The 10,490-nt window shown below is 34.4% G+C and overlaps 1 protein-coding gene across 1 annotated transcript in view; it reads right to left on the reverse strand.

Annotated features, from left to right (window-relative positions):
* Positions 1–10,490, reverse strand: part of LOC103747790 (CUB and sushi domain-containing protein 3) — a 473,923-nt gene that overhangs the window by 107,022 nt on the left and 356,411 nt on the right. Inside the window, exons 29-30 of the mRNA XM_008850327.1 lie at positions 9,888–10,065; positions 8,962–9,107 (exon numbers count right to left, since the gene is read on the reverse strand). Of these exons, the coding sequence (XP_008848549.1) occupies positions 8,962–9,107; positions 9,888–10,065 (324 nt within the window). The remainder of the gene's footprint in view (positions 1–8,961; positions 9,108–9,887; positions 10,066–10,490) is intronic.

The following is a 10,490-nucleotide window of genomic DNA, read 5'->3' on the forward strand; positions in this document are numbered from 1 at the left end:
GTATGTATCAAGATATAACTACAGGAACCAGGATAATGGAAAGGAAACAGGGAGGTAAAGGGAAAGAAAGAACCTGAAAGAGAAGAACAGTCGAAAACAGTCCTTAATAAGGGAGATATGGATAAAAATTCGGTTAGTTTAAGGGAGGGCGGAGGGAGTGTATACAAGGAACCTAGGGGATAAAGGGAAAGAAGGCACTCAAGAGAGGTAGGACCATAGGACAAGGGTATTAGTAAGGGAGAAAGGGGGGAAATTGAGGCACCTTAAGAGGGAAAACCATGATGGAGGGGTGAGACAATGTATGAGATAAACAATGCCTAGCTAGTTTTGAAAACCAGAGAGAACCATATTGCTACTGACAAATTTTACATAGCAGATCAAGAAATATATGTCTAGGTATGGTTTATCTGAGAACAACTGGTCTTTGCCTAAGATTTATCTACATGACACACAGTAATTAAAAATACCAGACTTGAACCAGAAGGAACTAACCTTCTTGGGTGTTTAACAGACATACTTTGAGGCCTATAATAATTTGGTCAGAGGGACATAAAGGACACTTTTTGCTGCTTGCCCTCCTAGGTCGACTACTTCCAGGGGACTATGAGCATCTCTCAAAATGTCCTATAATGGTGGTGGGTCACCTGTCCTCTTGATCAAGGAGGCTGAGGAGACCCCACCAGATGGACTTGAACCAGTGTCCAGTCTATAAAGAGGAGCGTCAATACAGAGGAATTATTTCCTCCATGCTTACAAGCAACCATAGACGAGCAGGACCTTTGACTTATCTTCACATAGGCAGAACTGGTAAAGGAAAAGACCCAGGGGCTCCTCCCAAGCCCTTGTGACCCCTGAGGAAGAGATCCTCAAACGACCTTAAGTGTAAAAATAAATCTATTTATCTGGACCAACTGTGTGGCCTTAAACACCTAAAAGGAAAATATAACCAAAGACTAAAGGGGCCAATATAATTTCATAAGAGTCCATATGTATATCTAAAGGCTACATAACAAGCAACAATGCCAGCCAATATAATTTCATAAGAGACCATATGTATACCTAAAGGCAACATAACAAGCAACAATGCCAGACAGGCGATACTTTCTTTTGAGTTGTTGGCCGGGCGGCCAAAGGGATTCCCAGATAGTGACCCAGCACAGATCTGGGAAAATGAACAGCAGACCCCAATCTTATCCAAAGGAATATTGACAACTGTTTACCACTAGATGAGGAACAGCTGACCCTCCTAAAACAAAGCCCTCTAAATAGGCTGACTAGGTTCACCAGAAGGGCAAATAGTGGCGAATGGCTGGGGTGCTGACAACACAGCAGACAATATCAGGGATATCAGAGTATAAGGGCTCTCTGGGGGGAGGGAAGCTATGGGAGAGTGCTACCTGGGAAGTGGGTGCATAAAAAAAAAATTCTTCAAAGCTTAAAAATTTGCTCCTTAATTATTAGTAGATAAGTGCTACTTGGGAAGTGGGTGCATAAAAAAAAATTCTTCAAAGCTTAAAAATTTGCTCCTTAATTATTAGTAGATGTGAAAAACATTACCATTGAAATCTATCTGATGACTTTATATCCATGCTCAGATGCCAAGGAGCTCAGAAAGTAACCGACTGTGGCTAGTAATAATCAGATACATAGAGATTAGAAATGCATATGTATCTTAGTGTCAATCATATTAAAAATGAATTTTTCTGTATGAAACTGTGTATTAATGATGAAATGGAGATCTTTTTTAAAGTTTAAAACCTCACTGTTTAAAACCTCATTTAATTGTATGTCTTATAGGGTTTATATGGAGTACAATAATGTATAACTGTATTAATTCAACTGTAAAACCTAAAAATTTACAGCCAATTTTAAAAGAGAAGCATCTTAGCTCTGGAAATTGTTATTGAATATGTCAATGCTGTTGTAATGAAATACCTTTTCTAATTATTTGGTTATTAAATAGTTTTTAAAAAATGACACCAGATGAGATAATTATGTGACCTTCTTGGAACAAGATGTAAACAAAACCTTGCTGTAATCATAATCACAGAACTAGAACTGTTCATACCATTCAATTGCTCAATATTCTTTCATGTTAGATAATATGATTGAACATTATATCCCCACAAATTATACAGATGTAGTTCACCCTTTCTATCTTCAAGGAAAGCCAAAGGCCTACTAAGATATCCAACCACAAATCACTATAACTTTTGGACAGCACAAAATGCATAAGAATATTATACTAATTTGAGTCTTTCCTCAAAATCATCTCACACTGTTCAAATCCTGTTAAAAGCCTTCCTAAAACAGTTTTATTGAGATGCCACTGTACCCATTGTTGGTACATTGTCTCACTACTTATAGCTATCAACTAAATCAATTTTAATTAATAAAAGCTGTTTTGATGATAGCCTTTAGCTAGAAGAGACATATAACAAGATGTTTTATAAAACTAAACAGCAAACTTAGAGATGAATACGTTAACATATCAAAATATCAAGCTGTAGTAAATTTGATGAGATTTCTACTTACTTAATCACTAAGTACTCTTTAACCTATTTTAAATAATAGGAAATGACATGGCTTTGCTTATATCAATTACACAAATTTCTTTATTTTCAACTGTACCACTTCATTTTAGACAGACAGACAGACAGACAGACAGACACACACACACACACACACACACACACACACACACACACCATTATATAGCCATACCTCCCAGTGCTCTCTGGACATGAAACCATTTATGAATTCAGTGTTCTATCTATGAAACTCTAAAAGGAGGTCACGTCTATAGGTTGCTTGAGGCAAAGCAGCCATTCAGTTAAAAGTAATCATTACTTATATAAAGTGTGTTTTCTTATCTGCAGAAGACTCTTTAAGGATAATGTTTTGTGTAGTTAAACTTTTCCCAAATATAACATTTATTGTACAGAAAAAAAGATCTTTAAAAGATAGCCTGTCTTAATACATTTTTTTAAAACAACATTATCGGGGCTGGAGAGAATGCTCAGCAGTTCAGAGCACTGACTACTTTTGCAGAGGACCTGGGTTCGATTGCCAACACCCACATGGCGGTTATGAACCATCCTTAACTCCAATCCAGGAGAATCCGAAGCCCTCTTCTGACCTCCGCAGCATTGCATGACACGGTTGCACTCACATGCAGGCAATACACTCATACACATAAAAATAAAAATAATAAATAATATATTTTCAAAAAGCAATATTATCACATAATCAACTCATTCTTTAACATAAGATGTTCTAATAATAGAAAGCAATGGATAATAAGAATTACTAGCTTGTATTGCAATAGTGTCCTGTTTGGAGGAACATTTTTAGATCACAGTTGAGCTGGGCAGGCACATGACTTTAATTCAGGCACTCGGGAGGCAGAGGCAGGTGGATCTCTGTAAGTTTGAGGACAGAATCATTTACATAGTGAGTTCCAGGCCAGCTGGGGTTACAGGGAGACTCTGTCTCAAAAAGACTAAAAAAAAAAAAGAACAAATGAAAAACCTGACTATAGTTGAGGCTTAAAGCCACAGCTAGCACTAAACCTTCTAAATTCTAACTTTCCTATATATCTAAATCTAGGATAGAATTTAATTTACACATTAAACACAATGAGAGCTTAATAACACTAAACAGTGTAATAAAATACTATGATTATAAAAATATGATTTATTTAAGTCTCTTGAATTATTTTCTATGATTTACTGAGTATATGAGCCTATTTGACTGAGGAGCTCTGAAATGCTGGAAATCTAATCACAATTAGGAAAGAACCACTGAGGCTTACTCTGAAAAATATGAAAAAAATGAGTTTTCTTTATGCTCAGATAATATTAAAGAGGTTCCCTGAATAACAAACTTAACCATCTTGAAACAAGTCTCTTGTGTTTAAACAAACAAGTGCACGGATCAGCTGTACTCTACTCTCCTTATCATTTTGGCTTGCATAAGTCATATGAGGTATTACTAGGTCAGTTTCACTTACAACAGAGAAAGTGACCATCACACATTTTGGATCTGCAAAGAACAAGCAGAGCGAGTTGCTACATGGTAATAGTATAATATTCTTAGCCTCTATGTCTTGGGTAAGAGAAATACTAAGAGGATTGAAATTCAAGTCAAGATGGGTATTTTATACAAAATTATGTAACCTATCAGTTTGTTAAAAATTAAAATTGTGTTAAATCGTGTTTGTTGAAGTCTTTAAGAAAAGCTCACATAACATCAGAAATAGTCTGTTTATGAGATAAGAACAGCTTAGGATATTATGGTCACGTGGTAAGAATTCAATAAATGTTGATACATTGCTGCTGTTGTTTTCGTTTTCCTAAAAGAAGTCTTTCTTTGGAGACAGGCAGTTTTATTTAACTTTCTGTTCTATTTCAAGTCTAGCCCTCCTGATCATTTAATTTTTCACTTCATTTTAAATTATCAGAATGATGTGAATAATACTTACTTTATATAGTCTTGAAAATTTAGAATAAATAAACCATAAAAAGCACCTACCAGTGTTTCCAGAAACTTAAGTTTTTTTTTGTGAATGGTGGCTATTCCTATTACAGTAATGAATGTATAAGTCACTGTCTGCAAAAGATTGCACTTAGAATGGGTTTTTCTTAGCTTATATTCAAGGGGGTCATTGGATAGAAATAGATGTTTTTTATTATTGATCATAAGCCAACCTCATGTTGACCCTATATTAGAGATCAAGAAAAAGCTTTAGGAAACTGCAATTACAGCAGCGAAAAAGAGAAGGAAAAAACCCACATTTCCTCAAATGAAAAAGAAATATGATATCTCAGGTAAAGTGTGTGTCCTATTTTTTCATTAGGCATAACGTTCATTTTGCAAAGCTTTTTATGAATGTTGCTTTTTATCTGAAAGACTTTAGTAACATTTTATAACCGATGGGGCAGACTAGAACTCTTAATGGAAGGCAGAATAGAGATGGGAAAATACATTTTTCTCTTTTGAGCATAATAAAATTATTAATAATCAAACACTAAATGATCAAAATGACCTTAAGAAACCACAGGAAAAGCTTGAGTGGCCAAACTTATAAAACAAACAAACAATTCCTGAGAAAACTGATTTGCAAGGCACAACCGAAGGGACTTTCAATCAACAGAAGATTTTAAAGAAACCTAAGTGAGAGAGTAAAAGTTTAGCCTTATTTAGTTAACCTAAAGTAAAAGTTAACCATCTGTGTGTTCAAGTATTAAAGTTACTCAATGGGGTCATTTAGATGGCCCAGCAGTAGAAAGAACCTGTCAGAAACTTAGACAATCCGGGATAGAACCCTGGGTCTACCTGACGTAAGGAAAGAAGAGGCTTTTGCACACTCTCACAAGTTATCTTCTGACCACCACACACACACCATGGTATGTGCACAACGACATTCACATTCACACATACATTAAATAAATAAATAAGTAAATAATAAATAAATAAATAAATGAGATAGATGATTTATAGATAGATGATAGATAGATAGATAGATAGATAGATAATGATAGATAATATATAGATGATAGATGATAGATAGATAGATACATAGATGATAGATAGATAGATAGATGACAGATGATTAGATAGATGATAGATGATAGATAGATAGATAGATGACAGATGATTAGATAGATGATAGATAGATAGATAGATAGATAGATAGAGATAGATTAGATAGATAGATAGATAGATAGATAGATAGACAGATGATTAGATAGATGATAGATAGATAGATTATAGGTAGATAAATAATAAACAATTACCAAATTTCTAATATTTTATTGCTCAAAGAACTCATTCTAAGAGAGATGTGTCAGTGGTTAAGAGCAGTTACTGCTCTTCAGAGTACTTGAGATTGTTTTCCAGGACGCTCACGGTGGCTCATAACTGCCTATAACTCCAGTTCCAAGGGAGCTGATGCCCTCTTCTGGCTTCCACGGGATGTTACTTGCATATGCTGCAAATCAACTCATTCAGACTCACACACATACACATAAGAAAAATTAATATAAAAAGAAACTCATTCTAATAGCAAAACTTAATGTGATCTGTATCATCAAAGTGTACTATTATAAAATTTACAAAGATAACAAACCAATTCATTGTACTACAATAAGGTTCTCAAAAGTTCAGTTCAAAGAAAAAATATAGTTACATAGAAGATGATGATGATGAAAATCATTTTGCTTATACAGAAATGGGGGAGATGGCATGGCTAAGGAAAGCCAAATGAATAAGTGGTCAAGAATATTTTGGATGGAGATAGAGGCAAAATTTCAAAATGGAAGTTCAGGAGGCAGTGGAAAAAAATTCTTTTTAGAATCAAAAAAGTACTTGAGTAAAATGCAGTGAAACTGCATTCAGAGCAGCTTTAAGATGACTAATGTAGCGTCAGGCATTTGTGAAAAGGTGAGTCGGGATAAAGCAGTGCTTTCAGAAAATTATCCTATTTGTGCCAGAGGAATTTATGGCATCTATCAACTGTTTAAAAACTACATCCATAGTTTTTATTCTATTTTATTGATAATTTCGTATTCTACTTACAGAAAGTGAACACTGTTTTTACAGGTTTCCACCCCTGCTCCTTTAGCTCTTACAGTTTCCACTGCCTCTTCTACAATATTTCTCAAGCCTTAAGTATAGGGATTGTATTGCAGTTGTACTGGTTGTGTCTGTGCACCCCAATGGCAGTTGAAATCAACTTAGCATGAACGTTGCCCATGCCCATAAATTTCAAAGCTAATTGGGTAAAATGCTTGGATATGTTGATTCAAATGTTGAGTAGGCTCTGTCAATTGAGCTACATTATGAGACACAATAAAAATAAGCATATATAAATAAGTAAAATATACCACTAGGAAACTACAAAATGTAAGAAAAGATACGTGAGGGAAACCTTTACCAAATTTGTACCCTGCCAAGCACTCAGCTCTCTTTGTTGGTATGAACTCTTCCTCTCATGTGTCCTCAATGCAATGCTGATATCAACAGCAAGGCAGCACTTCTTGCCTGGAGCTATTCAAAGGTGTCAACAGTCAGCATTTTTGCTCAACAATTTCATGCCTAACACATGTCATTAATGGGGTAAAGTCTGTGCACACCGTCTCTCATTTAAGTTTTTCAGCAATCCTTGTGTTGTTTTTACATCTGAGGAAAGGGAAAATTAGAAGCTAACTTATCCAAGGTCAACTGGAAATTAAATGACTAAACATATATTTGATCATCTTCCTCCTTAAACAACTAAACTTTTATTGTATATGAGTCAAGTCCCAGCTTAAAAATCAAGCAAAACATGCTTTAGGAAGAGAGCGTATGTATAAATACTCTGTGTAAGCCCACATTTGCATTTTGTGTTCATGTACACAAATATTTTATCAACCATGTGCTCCTTAAATAGTTGCATGCCTGATATCTTCCCTTTGACAATATTTTCCCTTTGAAGTCCTCTTCAATTTCATAAGGATTTTGTACTCTCCCTAGAGTTATCTTGTGGACCATGAGAGACCATAAAGGAATACTGCCTTCTAAGGACTTATTCAGGAAAAACCATAAAATGATAAATAAAAAAAATCAATTTACCAAGAGAGGAAATTGCAAAATATAGTTCAGCAAGCAATCCATCACTCAGCTTTCATGACCAATGGCTCCTTGTTTCCCTTATCCTTATTTTGAAAGACAACATGCTATTATTTCCGCTGCAGCCCATATATACATATATATATGCACCCAGCATCAATGGACACTTCAGTAGAAAAGGTAAATAAACAGCTTGAAATGGTTTTTTTTATAGAACACTCCACTTTCTAATTAGCTATGCTGCAACACACATGCAGCATTAGTAGATGTGGGTCGATCTGACACTAGCTGGATGTTATTCCACTGATTGATAAATGCTCAGATTTAGCAATTCAAGTACAATACAGTCCATTCTCTGCTTTTCCATCATTGTGATTGAAACATGTCTGAACACAATAATATTTGACATACCCATATTTTTTACATGACATAGTTTTTGTATCAAATAATTTGTTACTTTGTATTTAAAATTCAAAACATTAACTTGTGTACTAATGTAAAGGTTAAAGTACTGTTCATCTTCAGTTTTCATACAACCTTTGCAAATTTAATTAAGTAGATTACTGGTCCTGTGAAACATTTGAGATTATTCTGACAAAGTTATATGAGGCAAGATGTGGTTTTCGAAGATTATGGTCATAGGAGACAAAGATGTAATTATTATAGACATTGGTTATTTCTAACAAATACAATCAATTTGAGGCAAAGGAAAACAAAGGATCATCTCTGTGAAACTATATAATGTCATCTCAAAAAGTTAATGTCATGAAGCTAGGACCCAGAATAAATTTGTATAACCAAATAAAATTGAGAGTCCATAAATAATTCCACAGGGAGAAGAGCTATGAACTTAATGATCTAGAATACTCACTTAAAACTATAAGACTTTTGCTCAGATACAGTTTTGAAATAAGAACATAAATGAATGAGTAATGTGATCCAGAGCATAAAGATATTAGATGCTAATTTTAGAAAAATTCACAGCAGGTTGACTAGATTAAATATTTCGTGTAGAAAAAAAAGCTATTGCTGTCTCCAAATTACACGCAGTAAAATATGAACAGCTGGTTCCCTTTTATTGGTTTCCATGCAAAAATGATTATTTTCCACTGGGTAATTACTGAGTGATTTATTTCCTATATCCATTTGCTCACATGTTAATGTCCCTAAACACTTTGAGCAGGTCATGGTTTGCAAGTAAATGTGTTTGAAATGCTAAAGTTACAGTGATGATCAATGTGTCCAATTTTAATACATTTTCAATCACTAGGTAAATATATATTACATTCAATTTTCCCAGGACAATTTAAATAACATCAAATGAAATAGAAACATTTAGATGATACCAACCATGATAACTGAGCACAAAAAAGCCACTTGTTGTGAAGTCACTGTGGAATTTGATTAAAACTTGATTTGAAGTGCTGTATACTGATTCCAACGCAGTGTTGCCACTGAACTGACCAATCTGGGGTGAGTTTTGATCAGGTCCATCCCTATTAGACAAGGAATAGGGATGGAGAAAATGAGATTGATGTTCTACAGGGTTTTGAAGCAAGTTTAATGAAGACATTGCATATCATCATATCATTATATTAATAATAAAGATTCTGTAAGTAAAATAATCCTTGAATCAGCAATGATATTGGCATGCTATGTGTCTACATAAGTAATAGGATGTGTTAAAATGTAATATATTAAAAACGGATTATGTTTTAGCTAAATAAGAGTATCCATCTCTATTGTGATTAGTAAACTATCTTTCATTTTGGTACTCAGAATCTCTTATAGCTTGAGGTGTGCTCCCTAATATTTTCTTGGGCAGTAATTTAGAGAATCAGGACTGTTAAAATAAGGACTCTAAGAAGTAACACAGTAGTTCTGTTGATCAACTGTAGTTTAATTCAGATATTATCTTTATATTTTTAAATAAAGTTTTTCAATTGATAGATTAATAGTATAATTATTCTATTTTATAGGGAAGCTTTAATGACAGCATTATTATTTCAGGTTTATTTCACATTTTGTAAATATAAACTTCTTTAAACTTATTCTGATACTTGCCTGTTTTAGCACATTACCTAATAATTCCTTTAAATCTTTTTACCCCCATAATGTTTTGTTATACAATACATAAAGGCCTTACTGATTGCCTTGGTTACCATGCCAGTTCAGAGGGTCAGAGGGTGATTCATAATCAATTTCTGTGATATATTTTCAGCCTTAACTTACTTCACTCATAGTTGAATCAAACAAAAGCAATGGTCTTGGCTTACCATACAGTAATGAAATCATAGATAGGTTCTGTTTGAAGGACAGTAAAATTGATGTAGATTCCATTCCCAGGGGGTACTCTTACAAGCCAGAAACAGTCTTGAAAGTTGGGATATTCATCGGGATACCCAGGAGAATAAATGGTGCCATTCATTGCAGTTATGTTCCCGCCACAAAGCGCTATGGGAAAAGATAAACATGTTTAAAATAATTAACTAATGACAGATAAAAAGACAAACAAATCACTTTTTGGGTTTTTTGTTTTGTTTTCTTTTGTTTTGTTTTGTTTTTTGAGACAGGGTCTCCCTGTAGCCCCAGCTGGCCTGGAACTCACTCTATAGACCAGGGTGGCTTCGAACACACAGAGACCCACCTGCCTCTGCCTCCCGAGTACTGGGATCAGAGGCATGCACCTCCAAGACCTGCTCCAATCACACTTCTTAAGCAGCTATAATTTATCTGTTTTGTTTTTACCCCAATTGACAAAACTACTGCCAACATTTGTTTATTTCTCCATATAAAAATATGTTGCATATTTGGTGCACTACAAATTAAAAGACTGGAAAATTATATTTCTCCTATTTTTAATGCTATATACCAATGCA

Source organism: Nannospalax galili, unplaced genomic scaffold (assembly GCF_000622305.1).
Source record: "Nannospalax galili isolate Female #2095 unplaced genomic scaffold, S.galili_v1.0 scaffold1485, whole genome shotgun sequence".
NCBI classification, from domain to species: Eukaryota; Metazoa; Chordata; class Mammalia; order Rodentia; family Spalacidae; genus Nannospalax; species Nannospalax galili.